Source organism: Bos indicus, chromosome 7 (genome assembly GCF_029378745.1).
Source record: "Bos indicus isolate NIAB-ARS_2022 breed Sahiwal x Tharparkar chromosome 7, NIAB-ARS_B.indTharparkar_mat_pri_1.0, whole genome shotgun sequence".
Lineage (NCBI taxonomy): Eukaryota > Metazoa > Chordata > Mammalia > Artiodactyla > Bovidae > Bos > Bos indicus.
The window spans coordinates 83,282,604-83,298,310 of record NC_091766.1 but is presented as its reverse complement, the minus strand read 5'-3'; the positions used below and the strand labels follow the sequence as shown (position 1 = coordinate 83,298,310).

General features: G+C 38.2%; 1 protein-coding gene across 4 annotated transcripts in view; it reads right to left on the bottom strand.

The window, feature by feature from the left end:
- Positions 1-13,625: 13,625 nt before the first annotated feature.
- The window catches only part of VCAN (versican), a 120,555-nt gene continuing 118,473 nt past the window's right edge, over positions 13,626-15,707 (bottom strand). For all 4 annotated transcript variants that reach the window (XM_019965391.2, XM_019965393.2, XM_019965392.2 and 1 more), the window contains 2 exons: positions 14,915-15,097; positions 13,626-14,768 (listed from right to left, as the gene is read on the bottom strand). In XM_019965391.2, the coding sequence (XP_019820950.2) occupies positions 14,641-14,768; positions 14,915-15,097 (311 nt within the window). In that variant the 3' untranslated portion in view covers positions 13,626-14,640. The remainder of the gene's footprint in view (positions 14,769-14,914; positions 15,098-15,707) is intronic.

Here is a 15,707-nt window from a genome sequence, read left to right as displayed (position 1 = left end):
CTGCTTTCCACTCTGAGTACGTGATATGAATATAGATGGGTCAAACAAATTACACATATTAGCATGTCATAATTAATATCAAATGACAAAGAATAATTTTTTCAGGCCAACTTGGAATGAGCTTTTTTGCACCCATGTTAATTATCTGTAGTTTCAATTTCATTATGAACCACCAACTGCAGAAGCTGACTTCAACTGGCTTCACTTGTATTTTAAATAATTTGTGTTTAATAATGTATTATGCATTACACAGATATTCCTACAGAACCCAAGTTTCAATTACCAGTCACTTCAAATTACAGGCTTCCAGTAATTAGCTTTTGCCACATAACCCATAATGGAACACATTGAAGTTAATAGAAAGCAGGAGCAAATCAAACTGAGTCAATTTTGGTGTGAGCAGATTTCAAAATTAACCAATTTGTGTCCTTTTAAATACATTTCTCCACAGGAATTAAAGAGTTGTCTGGTTAACCTTTCGAGTCTCCCTTATTTGTAATAAAGGAGATAATGAAGACAGTGCCTGCCTCAGAAGGCTTATTCAGTCACCTTTAGAGATAAAGGCACATAGTTCAGTTGTCAGGATTCCATCAGTGGTCTGCCTTAAAATACCTTTATATCCATTCACAAATTATTTCTGAAAGCACAGAAAACAAATATATGGTCTCATATTTAGGGTAAAATCTGGAGCCTTTATGTGACCCTTGAAGGTTTCTATTGATGGTTCTCAAGTCTGAGGACACATTAGGATCACCCAGAGGACTTTAGATCAGATTCTGTGAGAGGGGGGTCTAGGCAGGGGGGGAGGCTGCAGAGGGGTGGAGGGCCCAGCCTGAGTATGCTATATAATTTTGCTAAGTGTGGCCAAGTTTGAGAACTACTGCCCTACATGATCATTCCAGAGCTACATTGCCTGTGAACTGATTAGAAATGTGAATTATCAGGCCTTACCCTGGATTTGGGGCTTCCCAGCTGGATCAAGTGGTAAAGTATCTTCCTGCCAATGCAGGAGCCTCAGGAGATGCAGAGTCAATCTCTGAGTTGATACAATCCCCTGGAAAAGGAAATGGCAACCTATTCCAGTATTCTTGCCTGGGAAATCCCATGGACAGAGGGGCCTGGCAGGCTACAGTCCATGGGATTGCCAAAGAGTTGGACACGACTTGGCGACTAAACAACAACAAAAAAATCAAGAAGGTTCTTATTTATCACAGAATTATTATAAAGTACTTGTTGCTTGGATACAAATTTTCCTTCCTAACCCCAAACATTTATTTCCATACTGAACTCACAGGCTATTTCTCGTTGCCAACACAGCTTGTTTTACTCTGAAACGTCTTTAATCCTGAGGCCAATCATGTGTATTTTCAGTGTGTCTGTATAGGTGTAGGATGTTCCGGACAGCTGAAAACTTTCATTTGTCAGGAGCAACTACTAAAAACCATAAGAGCCTTATGCTAGTGTCAGAACAATATAATAAAGTCTGAAATGAATCTAAGAAATTAAATAGAATAGTTCCTGGAGTGTAGTTCTTACTCAAATACCTATTGAGTGAATTTAAAGTGAGTGCACAAATGAATCAATGTATGTGTTCACATTTGTACCCTAAATCTAAATACATCTCAAGGGTTATGAAAATTTGGAGCACATTTTTTTTTTCTGCTACATTTTCTTTGAAGAAATACGTTAGGTATTTTTTTTAATCTTAACATTCACTTCAAAAATTCATATACATAAACTTTCTCAGGACACATGATAAAAGCATAGCTGTAACACGGCTCTATCTGTAAATTTCATGCAATAATTTCTTGACCTTTCGGAGGCTGCTTGGAGATTTGTTCACACATTGCTGGAAAGCAACTTCTGGTTCTGTTCTAATGGAGAATATTCACTTTGGTTAAACAGGGAACAGGGAAAGTCACAAAGGACTGACATCCACCATAAAATAACACTGATATTCATTCACTCTGACTCTCAGGCTAAGATAGACATAAATTGCATCTGTATTTTTCTAAACATTCTCATGATTTTCTAGAAATCCCAACAACTTCTCATCTGCCAAATCACTCAGTCCACTAACTTAGGTGACAGACAACAGTGGATGGCATATTTCTGGAGCAAAGAGTGGTAGGAGACAGAGACAGAAAGGGCTTCACATTTTTCTTATTCTGTCCTCAGCATCTGCTGCTGCTGGTTAATAAAACTGCTCAAAGAATATAACATAAGAGGCTCTTGATGGTACTTGGGGCAAGGAGACAAGGTGTCTCGGTCTTAGTTTCATTATTCTGTTATTAACTTCATCCTGCCTTAGCTTCAACAAGCTCCCCCTCTATCTGAGGAGCAACATCCAAATATATTCCTGAGCTCCAGAGTTAGGCTTTCAGGGGGCACATCTGAGGTTTTGTACTGAGACCTGGGGCTGTCAGCATAATCTCCCCGAGCCTTTATATCTCTATCAGTAAACAGGAATGATAGTAAAATCATCATGAATATTAAGAGAGGTGATTTAGTCATTCATTTAGCAAATATTTATTGAGTGCCTGCTGCATGCCGGGTACTGTTGCAGGTGTTAGGAACATGGTGATGATCAAGACAGAGGAGTCCCTGTACTTAGGGAACTTACATTTTCATGAAAGAAAACAGATGGCAATTCGCTTATGAGAGTGACCAGCACCCAATAAATAGTACCTTCAACACATAGTAATTGAGCACTCTTTGGGGTATTATGGGTAAAAAATAGTGACCTCAAGCAAATATTCTCTTGAACATTTACTTTCCTACTTGTGCCTTTTTGAATTTTCCAACATATTTACAATGAGCAGGGATTGCTAAGGTAATAAATTAAGAAAAATAAAAGAGCGATGACATAATTTAACATATCTAAAAGAGTTTTCATGGTGTCTAAAAGAGAATTATGATTCAAGTTATGATTATGTTGAATTATGATTCAACAAACAGTAATTGCCCACACAGTTTTCAGCTTGGATGTGTGTTTTCCAACTTCAGCACAGTGGTCCATTCATGCTTGGTAACTTCAGCATCTCTCCTCCTCTGGTCTAGTCTCCATCCCAAGCCTCTTTCTTCATGGATGTACAGGATCATTATTTTTGTGTGTTTAAGCCCTCCGTTTATTAAAAATCATTTTACATGTGTTCCATTCTTATACAATAAGAAACGCCCAAGCAATTGATATCTGCCCACTGTTAGTGAGCTTCAAATATTGCTTTGTTTTCCAGGTGAACTGTCTTCTCTTTTTAGCATGAATGTGTTATAGTATTTCTGTTTTCCCTAATACTATATGGGAAATGTTATAATTAATATTTTTCTTTTATTCTCTATCATAATCACAGCATCTCCAAATCTCAATGCCTGCCGTTTAATGACATGTTTTGTCTCTACCTAGATTAGTAGCAGTCCATGGGGTCGCAGAGTTGGACGCGACTGAGCAATTGAACTGAAGATTAGTACAGCCTCTAAAGTCTCAGCAAGTCTTCTTCCTTTCCTAAATCCTTATCAAAAAAGCATGGTATTGTTGTATTACTCTCATTCGTCCTGAATTACTTAGCCAATTTTCTTCTATTCATTTTACTGGGTTACTTTTTTTCTTGCCTGTGTCTTTGTTTTTAAATTCCCAAATTACTCACTCTGCCCTACATATCCTGTGCAAAATAAAAGAATCTGTTAATTCGCCCCACATCTTAAGGTAGAAGACAGTACATTGTAAAGTATTGGTAAAGTCTATACCAATACTATAAAGTCTATACCTGATAAAGTCTATACCAATACTATAAAGTCTATACATGGTAAAGCCTACATGGTAAAGTCTAAGTATTGCCATGTATTACACAATGATATTACTTATAAGAAAACCTATGTAAACAGATTCCCACATTTAGTTTTAAGAAATTGCACTTCCCTTTAGTGCTCAAACAATATTCCCAAGACTACTTGTTACTTGACAAAAAATTTAAAAATTTTATTAGACTCCTTCTGAACATTTCTGGCACGCTGCCCTGTCCCATAAATCCAGCTGGCATGTCACTCAGACCCCAGCCAGTCTTGTGGTACCAGGCACATGACTCCCCACCCCATTGTGCCGTCTGTACCTGGCTCTCAAAGGCTGCTGCTGATCTCTTTGCCTCGCCACTCTTCCTATAGGAGGGCACAGCCCATCCCTTAATTCTGAAAATCTTGGTTAAGCCCTAACTTAACAAAACTATGCTGAGGATGTGAAGAAATGTAAAGAATTCTAACACAGCTAAGCAAGTCTTAAAACTGTGTAGTTTATCAACTATTTCCATAGTTTACAGGCCCCTCCACAGGTAGAGACTTAAGGTGTTTCTCTTAATTTCAGCCCCTCTGCTACCGGGTTACTGAAACCAGCTTCCCTTCTCAACATAGGAAGGCCCTTCTGCCAATAATTTTCCACTCCTTAGAATTAATACCCTGGAGAGAACAAATAGAATATTTCTTAAAGTAAAAATTTATTCTAAAATTACAACATTTTGTATGAGAAGATAACATCTACTTTTTAATGCCGAGCAACTCAGTTCCTCCTTTTACCAATTCATTCCAAAGTAGAAGCTCAGTCTTAAACTTGTATAACTTACAGCCTGGAATGGCTCCTCCAAAAACAAAAGGAGGGGAAAAAAAAAAAAACCTCTTCTCTGAAAAACAGAAGCAGACCTCTATCCAGAGAAACAAAATGGGTTGGCAGCCTCAAAATAGCAGTCTCTGCTCCTTTCTCTTCCCAGTTCCCCTTGTGTGGTCATAAAGCTTCAACAATATTGATGTTTAGTCTCAGAGGAAGTTATGTACATGTATAACTTGACATCTACTCTTTTCTTTGCTCCTTATTTTAAGACAAGCATTGAATACTGAACTTGATTGTGACTCCAAGCTGAGGAGTATCATTTTTAATTTTGGAAATTCAAGCCAGAGAACACAGCCTTAGGACCAAGCAATGTGCAGTGTGGCTATGTTTATTTATAACTGAAGCAGAAAAATGGCTGGCAGTTGCAACAATCACGTTCAGTGTCTAGTGGCTATAAGGAAGAAGTAAAGATACAACCTCACAAAAGCTCACAATAAGATGCTGTGGAAGAAACCAAGAGATCCAGTGTAGCTGCTTGCAGACTGTAACGTGGCGTGCCCATCCAGTGATTGATAGGGACTGGGTGCCTGTGTGCATGCTAAGTCACTTCAGTCATATCTGACTCTTTGTGACCCTATGGACTATAGCCCACCAGGCTCTTCTGTCCATGGGATTCTCCAGGCAACAATATTGGAGTGGTTTGCCATGCCTTCCTCCTGGGGGTCTTCCCGACCCAGAGATCAAACCTGTGTCTCCTTCGGCTCCTGCACTGCAGGCAGCTCTTTACTGCAGGGCCACTGGGAAAGTCCCCAAATTTCCCTGAACTGCATCTAAAAATACATAGGAATCCAGCAGGAAACAGATGACACAATCGAACAGGGTAAGTTGAGAGTTTAACCAGAGAACTATTGAATATACAGGTGTGCAGCTTAAGGAAATCACAATTAATACTGCAATACCCCTGGGCCAGAATAGTGAGCTCTTCCTACCTCAGTCCTGAAGGGTCAAGTTGAGAGAGCAGTAGGGACTCAGAGGCAGAGAGGGCTACGTGGGGATGGGACTGCATCTCTCAGGGCTAAAGTAGGAGGAGAAGGGTGGAGAGTGTACCTGGAGGGCAAGCCTATGTCCTATTAAACCAGAGAACATTTTCGGTCTTCCATTTCACCCTGTATCCAGTTGCTACGAGGGGAACATGACGAATCATCAGAAACTGAACAGGAAACCAAACTGATTTAATTAGAAGAAAAAACCTAAAACTTTAATTGGCTAAAACAAATTAATTAAAATTCATTATGTTGATTTGCTTAAGACTTCTAAATCAATTCCTCTATTCTTAAGCACATAATACCTAGAACAGCTGTTCCTGCCCAAAACATTTTTCTATGCATGTAAAATTAGGTTTATTTTGTAAACAATAACTTCTGGAGAATTTTGAGTTGTAGAATGCCAAGCTCTGATTGCACACTGGAAAAAATACTCCATAGTAGTTTAAAAGATCATTTTGAAAATGATGTACCTGGAGACAGTAATACTATATGAGATATTGTGACAGTTGGGATAGAGAGATGATGATAATACAGGAAACTTTTGGAGGTAGAATTAATAGAATTTGGTGCTTGATTGAACATGGACAGAAATTAGGAGTCGAGAGTTAGGACTCTTAGGCTCCTAGTTTTAAAAAATAAGAAGTGTACCCAATTAGTGGGCGGGGTCAATAATAGTTCCATTTGGGACATATAAAACAATGTACTGCTGAAATCCAACCAGCTGAATATATACCTTTCCCACACAAGAAAGAGATATGGAGGTTATAATGTAGGAATGAGTTAAGGTACATGGTTATATCTGGAATCAGGTGAAGATGGAGAACAGAGCACACAGTTGTTCAAGAATGGAGGCTTTAGCAACATTTTAAAATTCAGAGCTCTTCCTGCTTTAGTTCCATTGATAATCTTTCCCACCAGACAGTAAATCTCAGGGAGAACAGGGATTTGGCCTAGCTTGTTTTTAATGGTATCCTCAATATCTAGCATTGTGCTTGGCACATGGTAAGTCTCAATATATGTTACTGAATGAATGATGACTTGATCTGGCTAATGGGCATTGGAGAGGGTCATCTGATTTAAGAATTGGACTTATTTATAGATCAATTCACTCTTAAGGATTCTCCCATCTATACCTCTTTTAGGGCTCCCCACTGAATTTGAAGTTTTTCCTGACTAGCTATTGTTTGGAAGTTACTTCTTGTTTGTTTCTATTTCTCAGTTGTTATATTTGTCTTAGTTCTTTCATTTAAGGCTTTGTCTCAGGTCTGTTTTTAAGAACCAATTATTTTTTAACCATACCTCTTTATCCAATTTTCTCTGTAGAGAAAGTGATTCTTTATTTATTTATTTATGTATTTATTTTGGTATAACCAGAGGCCCATTCAAAATTTGGAAAGTAATCAACAAACATGTTCGTAAGTAGATAGGTAATATAATGAAAGTCTGAAAATCTAAAAGTACTTTAAGTACAGTGTATCTTAAAGCAGTGGTCCCCAAATCAGGGTTGTTTATCCTGGGAGTATCCCAAGACTTTCCAGGGTGAGGGGGGTGGAAGATACATGGGCACACAAAAGGAAACAATTTCCAGAACTTCAACTTAAAAAAAATATATTTATTTGGGGCTGCATCAGGTCTTAATTGCAGCACACAAGGTCTTTTGTTGCAGCACATTGGGCTTCCCAGGTAAAGAATCTGCCTGCCAATGCAGGAGTGGAGAAGACAATGGCACCCCACTCCAGTACTCTTGCCTGGAAAATCCCATGGATGGAGGAGCCTAGTGGGCTGCAGTCCATGGGGTCGCTAAGAGTTGGACACTACTGAGCAACTTTACTTTCACTTCTCACTTTCATGCATTGGAGAAGGAAACGGCAACCCACTCCAGTGTTCTTGCCTGGAGAATCCCAGGAACGGGGGAGCCTGGTGGGCTACTGTCTATGGGGTTGCACAGAGTCGGACATGACTAAAGCAACTTAGCAGCAGCCAATGCAGGAGACACAAGAGATGTAGATTATTCAATCCCTGGGTGGGGAAGATCCCCTGGAGAAGAAAACAGCAACCCACTCCAGTATTCTTGCCTGGAGAATCCCATGGACAGAGGAGCTTGATGGGCTATAGTCCATAGGAGTTGCAAAGAGTCAGACATAATTTAACATGAACATATGCATGCATGAGCTCTCTAGTTGTGGCACTCAGGCTTAGTTGCAGGCTTAGCATGTGGGATCCTAATTCCCCCACCAGGGATCAAAACCACATCTCCTGCAATAGAAGGCAAATTCTTAACTACTGGACTACCAGAGAAGCTCCCAACACTTCAACTTTTACCTGGCCTCTTTCCTATAAAATTCGTCAGCCAAAGAAGGTGCCTTTGACTGTGTAGATCACAATAAACTGTGGAAAATTCTGAAAGAGATGGGAATACCAGACCACCTGACCTGCCTCTTGAGAAACCTGTATGCAGGTCAGGAAGCAACAGTTAGAACTGGACATGGAACAACAGACTGGTTCCAAAAAGGAAAAGGAGTACGTCAAGGCTGTATATTGTCACCCTGCTTATTTAACGTCTATGCAGAGTACATCATGAGAAACGCTGGGCTGGAAGAAGCACAAGCTGGAATCAACACTGCTGGGAGAAGTACCAATTACCTCAGATATGCAGATGACACCACCCTTATGGCAGAAAGTGAAGAGAAACTAAAAAGCCTCTTGATGAAAGTGAAAGAGGAGAGTGAAAAAGTTGGCTTAAAGCTCAACATTCAGAAAACTAAGATCATGGCACCCGGTCCCATCACCTCATGGCAAATAGATGGGGAAACAGTGGAAACAGTGGCTGACTTTATTTTTCTGGGCTCCAAAATCACTGCAGATGGTGACTGCAGCCATGAAATTAAAAGACGCTTACTCCTTGGAAGGAAAGTTATGAGCAACCTAGACAGCATATTAAAAAGCAGAGACATTACTTTGCCAACAAAGGTCCGTCTAGTCAGGACTATGGTTTTTCCAGTGGTCATGTATGGATGTGAGAGTTGGACTATAAAGAAAGCTGAGCACTGAAGAACTGATGCTTTTGAACTGTGGTGTTGGAGAAGACTCTTGGGAGTCCCTTGGACTGCAGGGAGATCCAACCAGTCCGTCCTAAAGGAGATCAGTCCTGGGTGTTCATTGGAAGGACTGATGTTGAAGCTGAAACTCCAGTACTTTGGCCACCTGATGCGAAGAGCTGACTCATTTGAAAAGACCTTGATGCTGGGAAAGATTGAGGGCAATCTTTCCCATATTGAGGAGGAGAAGGGGTTTGGGTAAACTCCAGGAGTTGGTGATGGACAGGGAGGCCTGGCGTGCTGCAGTTCATGGGGTCGCAAAGTGCTGGACACGACTGAGCGACTGAACTGAACTGAAGAAGGTGTCTGTGGTGGAGACCATTGGTTTTACTTTTGCTTCTTTTTAAAACCAGTTCTCCTAAACTTTAGAATTCATCAGAATCACCCTGAGTGCTTGTGAAAGCCCAGGTTGCTCTTCTCAGTCCTAAAATTTCTATTTCATTAGGGCAGGGTCTGAGGATTTGCATTTCTTACAAATTTTTAGGTGATGTTAATGTTGTTGTTTCAGAGAACAAGCTTTGAAAATCTAAAGCTTTAGAATAAACCAAAACCATTTATTAAAAACAAACAAACAAAAAACCCACCACATCAAACACACTCTTCATCTGTCCTGAGTCTTAGGATGCACTGACCTGGGATGTAAAAATTATAAACAAACAAAAGGACAAATCCAAATGAATGACTCTAGTGACACCAATAAATTTTAAGAAGGATTTCATTGAGATGTCAACTGACAAATAATTGAAAATAATTTTTGATAGACCACTATGTGATGTTTGGCGTATAATTTAAAAAGAAGCTTAAAAAATTTGAGTAGCTTTGCTTAATAAAACTATCATTTCCATTTACGTAAGTTTTTTTTCCACTTTTAAATCTATAAGAATAAAATAGGAATAGAATTGATGCTAAGCCATGACACATTCTAGTTTCATGGAAATGTGAATTGTGATAAACAGTCCTAATCATCTCATTGAGCTGTATTTTTAATAAAATGTTACAATTTGTGTAATGACTTTTCAAAGTTTGTAAGAACATTATATTGCTTTGACCAATTTTATATCTGTAAATTACAATGATAACTCAATCCAGATTTTTAACTTTACACCTTTATGTTCCTAAAATTAATTTTTCACTTCAAAGTACAAATTTTGATGTATATGTGTTGATAGCTTAATCAATAGAAGATTTTCAAGCACATAAATATATAATATTTAGATACAATTACATGTGGGAAGTGAAATTAAAAAACCAAGTCCAAAAATAAGAAAAACATAAAATATCTGACTGTTAAAAGATTATTTTCCTTCAGTTGTTTTTTAGATGGATGAGAATGGGAATCAAACTAGTATGGTATTTAGAGTCCTGCTGAATATATTTAAGAGTGATGTTACATGTTTATTTTAGAATGGCAATATTTATAATACGCCAAAAATAAAGTCCTTTACAACTGTTTTACTCTGTGATGAAAAACATTTTGGTTGACAATGTCAGATGTGATGGGGACACAGTTTAAAGTTTTATTTTAAAGTAAATACTATCAAAATCATTTACAACTTACTGCCTTAAGGCAATCAACTTTTAATCTTCAACAGGGATCATTTGATGGATTCAGACAGGACTGTGAATTAAATTCCAATTAAAATCCAAGCTTTGCTTATTCTGTAAACATCTCAACAAAAACCATTCTTGTTCTTGTTTGGCATTTGCTCTTTCTAGTCCAGCTGGGATCCAAACACACAGAAATGAGTAATAATGGGAAAAGATTACACACTCTTGAATGACTCATTCAAAGACCTTTATCAACTTTCTGTAGACTTGTTTTAGAAAAGAATCATTTGGATAAATTCTGGTGTGTTTAGCAGATGGGAACTGCAGCACAATTAAAAAAAAAGATGTACAAGTTGTACAAAACCATCACTGCGGGGCCTTTTTCTTCAGAAATCCTTTCACTGCATTTTAATACTAGGAAACATTAAAAGAAACACAATAAAACATGTTGAAGCTATCACCGAGTCTTTAACCACTTGATAGTAACATCTTTTGCTTTTATCTAAGATATATTTCCTCTTGGAGATTTCTTTGCTTGGGAGACACTCATGTATAGCCCATTCATGAAAGCAACTCTGCACTTTTGGGCAACCTATTATATTCTTTTCTGTCCATTTCCAAACTCGAAAACTTAAGTTTGCATGATATATGCCTTCTGGACAATTAGCTCAAGGCTAATCCAGTTCTTACTTTCTGCTCTGTAACTGAAAATTCACTTAAGATCAGCAAAGTTGCTATCACATCAAAATGATGTATTCCTCTCTATGGGGCTTCCCTGGTGGTACAGTGGTAAAGCATCCACCTGCCAATGCAGGAGACACGAGTTTGATCCCTGAGTCAGGAAGATCCTCTGGGGAAAGAAATGGCAACCCACTCAAGTATTCTTGCCCGGAAAACTCCAGGGACAGAGGAGCCTGACTGGCTACAGTCCAGGGGGTTGCAGAGCAGAAAGGACTTAGCAACTGAACAACATTCCTCCCTATACAATCTCTCATATCTCTTCTATTTCAGCTACCCCAGAAGACCACCTCTTCTTACATAGCTCCTTATGGTAGGGGCACATTCTTCCCCTGATATGCAACCCAGCTTTTAGAAATGAATAGAAAACCACCTCTGGCTGATATTGAGTAGTGCTGAGTCTCCTTAAACTTCTCACTTTGTCCCAGTATTATAGGTAATGGAACATCTCATAGCCTCTATTATTTGTACCTAGATCAATAAAAATTTATTTGATGGATTTATAAACATCTAATAAGGGTGTATGTGTGCTTGTGCTCAGTCACCCAGTGGTGTCTGACTCTTGTGACCCCATGGACTATAGCCTGCCAGGCTCCTCTGTCCATGAAATTCTCCAGGCAAGAATACTGGAGTGGGTTGCCGTTTCCTACTCCAAGGGATCTTCCCAAGCCAGGGATCAAATTCACATCTTTTGGGTCCCCTGCATTGGCACATATAGGTGGGCCACTGTGCCACATACTTACATACTCCCTGGAGTAATTTCTCTTTAAAGGTCTGTATAGATATGACAGCACATTAAAAGGACAAGCTCAACAAGGAAAAGTATCTCTGCTGCATCTAATCATGCCTTCCCATATATTTTTGACATTCCAAGAAACCTCAAAATAACTTTCCACTCACCTTTGTCCTTTATGATATCTTCTATACAACTGGAGTATATACAATGGATTTGTTCTTTCACAGCATTAATAAATATATTGAATAGAACTGACTGTAAAATAACTCACATGGGATGCATTCAGTATAAAAAAACCTTACATTGGCAGGAACCTGTGTAGCTTGCTCACTGTAGAATCTCCAGGGCCTAGTCCAGTGCCTAATACATAGTAAGTACTTAGTAATAGTGAATGAATGAAAATAAAGGGATGAATGAATATCTGGATGGATAGGAACTTGGTGTTTGTGACATCTTCTGATCATTTTGTTAGATATGATCTTCTAGGCAGTAAATTAACCTCCTGAATCTTTAACAAATGAGAATATATTATTTTATATTTTTATTCAGAGTATCATGCAGGTTGTAGAGATGACCTGCATCCTCTACAAACAAACTATGCAACGGGGCACAAATGACTTAAATTCTCTAAGCTGTTCCCTCGTCAATGAGATGGTAACAGCCTCTCTGTTAGGCTTGTTGGGAGATGAGGCACATTAAACACTTGGCCTGGTTAATAGGAAGAATTGTGTAAGTGTGACCTATCACTTTTCCTACTGCATGTTTCTTTCATTTTTGAGATCAATGCCTAAGAATGCGGTTGTAAACATTATCAGAATTACTATCTCCAATTTTTGCAGGGACATTTATAATCATCTCTCTGCTAGCCATAAAATCATTTCATTCAAGCCAGCAGCTTATACTCCATGATAGATCTAGAATGTAAAAATGTTGGTACACATTAGGATTTAAAGTTATAAATATGTAAATAAATACATGTAAATATAAAAAAAATGTAAATAACCAGACCAGTCACAGTATAGTAAAAGAAGGATTTTAGGTTTCTTTGGTGAAACAAAAGCAGGTATAAAAAAGTTACAAAGATTTTAGATTTTCATTCACAAAAAAAAAACAATCATTCACATTTTACACTATACATGTTATAATATAAATACAGGAACGTATTATGTGCATTGTAATGAAAGAGGAAAAATAAAAACCTCATAGGTAGACACAGAGTTCTTCTGTGCTCTAGAACACCCAAAGGTTGGTCACATTTAACACAGCAACCGAGGAAACTTGCCTAAAGACAGGGTGTATGACTGTGGCTACTGTAGCTCCTTCTAGTCAAAAGAGGTTCTGAGAAAAAGAATCCCTGTTGGGTCTGCTCTTTTTCTATTCGCATTTCATTTTTTATCTTGAGCTCTCAAGATCATTCTAAACTAAAATTAGGAAAGACACCTAAATGCTTTCTTTCCATCACAGGGTTTCTTTAAACATTAAATTAAGCAGATAATAATTCAAAGTCATCTTTAGCAGTCATTTTATTCAAATTAAGGGGAGAAAATGGAGCGGGAAGAGATAGGGAGAAATTTCAACACATACACTCCACCTAATAAGAAGCAATGCCCATACTATTTCTATATATGTGCTCCTTGCTTAGAATGGGCAAACACCATTTGCTGAAAGCTAGACACTTTTCCACTCTTCTTTATAATAAAACACTTAATGCATTCTATCCATCACATTATTTAATCAGGGACAGAGTACCTAGATTATACGATTCCAAACTGTGAGGGAAATATAAAGGCTAAAACCGAAAAATAACTACCAACTACGTCAATGTTCAGGTTTGAGGGAAAATAACATCCAATAAATTAAATCAGTATGGCTTACTTCATTTATTTATGTATGCTTCACAGCTGCAGCATTCATACATGAACATTCAAAACTTTATAAAAGATTAAAATGGTTATATATACAAAATTTCTTTCTTTGAATGTGTGTTGTTTTAACAAACCCCCTCCCTCCAGAACCCCAGGTCTATATCCATTTGAAATGTGTTGATCTGTAATCTTGCAAGTTAGTGTTAAGAAAGCCATTAAAAAGGAGACCCAGTTGAGTTAATAATTAGCACTTTGACCCCTAGAAAATGCTCCTGGTCATAGAAAAGTCCTCCATTCAGGCCTTTCTTGTAAGTGAAAAAAAAAGGAACGCAGCAAAAAAAAAATAATATAAAATAAAGAGTTCCATGTTGCAGTCTCTAGTTTCGTTGGGATCCCATTAGCCAGGCTTCAGCATCACATGGAAGCCAACTGTACCTGTGGTGGAGATGGGACAGTGACCTACAAAATTTTGTGTTTGTTAATTGTCCAGCAAAAGCTGTCTTCAGTCTTGCTGACAAAGAGCAGGGAAAACCATTTCCAGCCTAAACAAACTACAAAAAGCAGCCGAACCAATGATTAAAGACCTCTAAGGCTCCGTAATCATCATTAAATATGCTTGAACTCAGTGACTTTTTATTTTATATACAGGATTAAAATCAACATTAAATCATCTTATTTACATTGCCATTGGTGCTGAAATGGAGCTTTTTAAATAGTACAGTAGGCTGGTATACATTATAAAATGGTCTGCACTGGAGGCAAATAGAAAACTAAAGAAATTAGGCTGGAAATGGTTCCATTCTGCTCTCATTTTCCTTTCTTTTGTTTGCTTTCTTTTTGAATGCCAATACTTTGATTTAAAATGTTTTGGGAGCACGGCAACCCAAAATGACTGGACTGGATGGTGTTCCAAAAATCCAAACCAACTGATAATACTTCTCTAGGTGATAGGAAAGGCACAGGAAGTTAGGACTTTGGCTGAAATGATGAAAACATGTGTATGCCATTTTAGGGATCAGCGCCTTGATTCTTGCCACCTTCGGCTCCAACGGTGATCATGTTTTGATGTATTTATTGAATTGTCCTTTGCTGATGAGGAATTTTTAAAATATTTCTTAGAATAAGTCCTTTGGTATGCAGATGCTACATGGAAGGAAAGAAAGAAAGAAAAGAAAACACAATAATATTACTTGCTCCATACCCTAAACTACCAATACCGTAGCCGTAAAATGAGGGTGTCTAGTACTTGTTATAGCATGGTTGTCCATTCTTTCTAAAGGACCACTTACGGTTCAGGCAGGTAATTTTAGGCATAGCCCATCTTCCATTTCCTAGGCAACGGATAGTTGGAAGGTGGCGTTGAATGAAACCATCTTTGCAGTGATATCTAATCAAGGAGTTGATTTCATAACGAGGTTTCATCTTTCCAAAGGTCTTGGCATTTTCTACAACAGGGGGCTGGCCGCAAGCAACTAAAGAAAAGTAAATTGGGTTATTTCCAAATAATCTAAATATTTCTGTTAGTATAAGACACTCTTCTTTTTTTTTCTTTCCTTCTTTATTTTACCCAATCAAGTACCTTCAGTAATCATTTAGACTAAGAAATTGACAAATTTCAAGACAAAATGAAACATTGAGGCTTTGGGCCTGGTTTGAATCTCAGATTCTGTCATCTTGAATTGTGTGTGTGTGTTTGTTTTTTTTTAAAGGAACCATAAGGCATGTGGTTATACATTCATTTGTCCGTTTGGAAGAGCTACTTTTCTGAAAAAATTCCAAATTAAAAGGCATCTGTCTCATGTTACTATGTGGCCTATTGGTTTTGCCTCTATCCCAGTGGTTTTATTTACCACTCACCTTCACTTCAAACAGGCTACCCTTGCAGCTCAGCTGGTAAAGGATATGACCACAATGCGGGACCTGGGTTCGATCCCTGGGTTGGGAAATCCCCCTGGAGAAGGAAAGGCTACCTACTCCAGTATTCCAACCTGGAGAATTCCATGGACTGTATAGTCCATAGGGTCGCAAAGAGTAGGACACGACTGAGTGACTTTCACTTTCACTTTTCACTTCAAATAATAA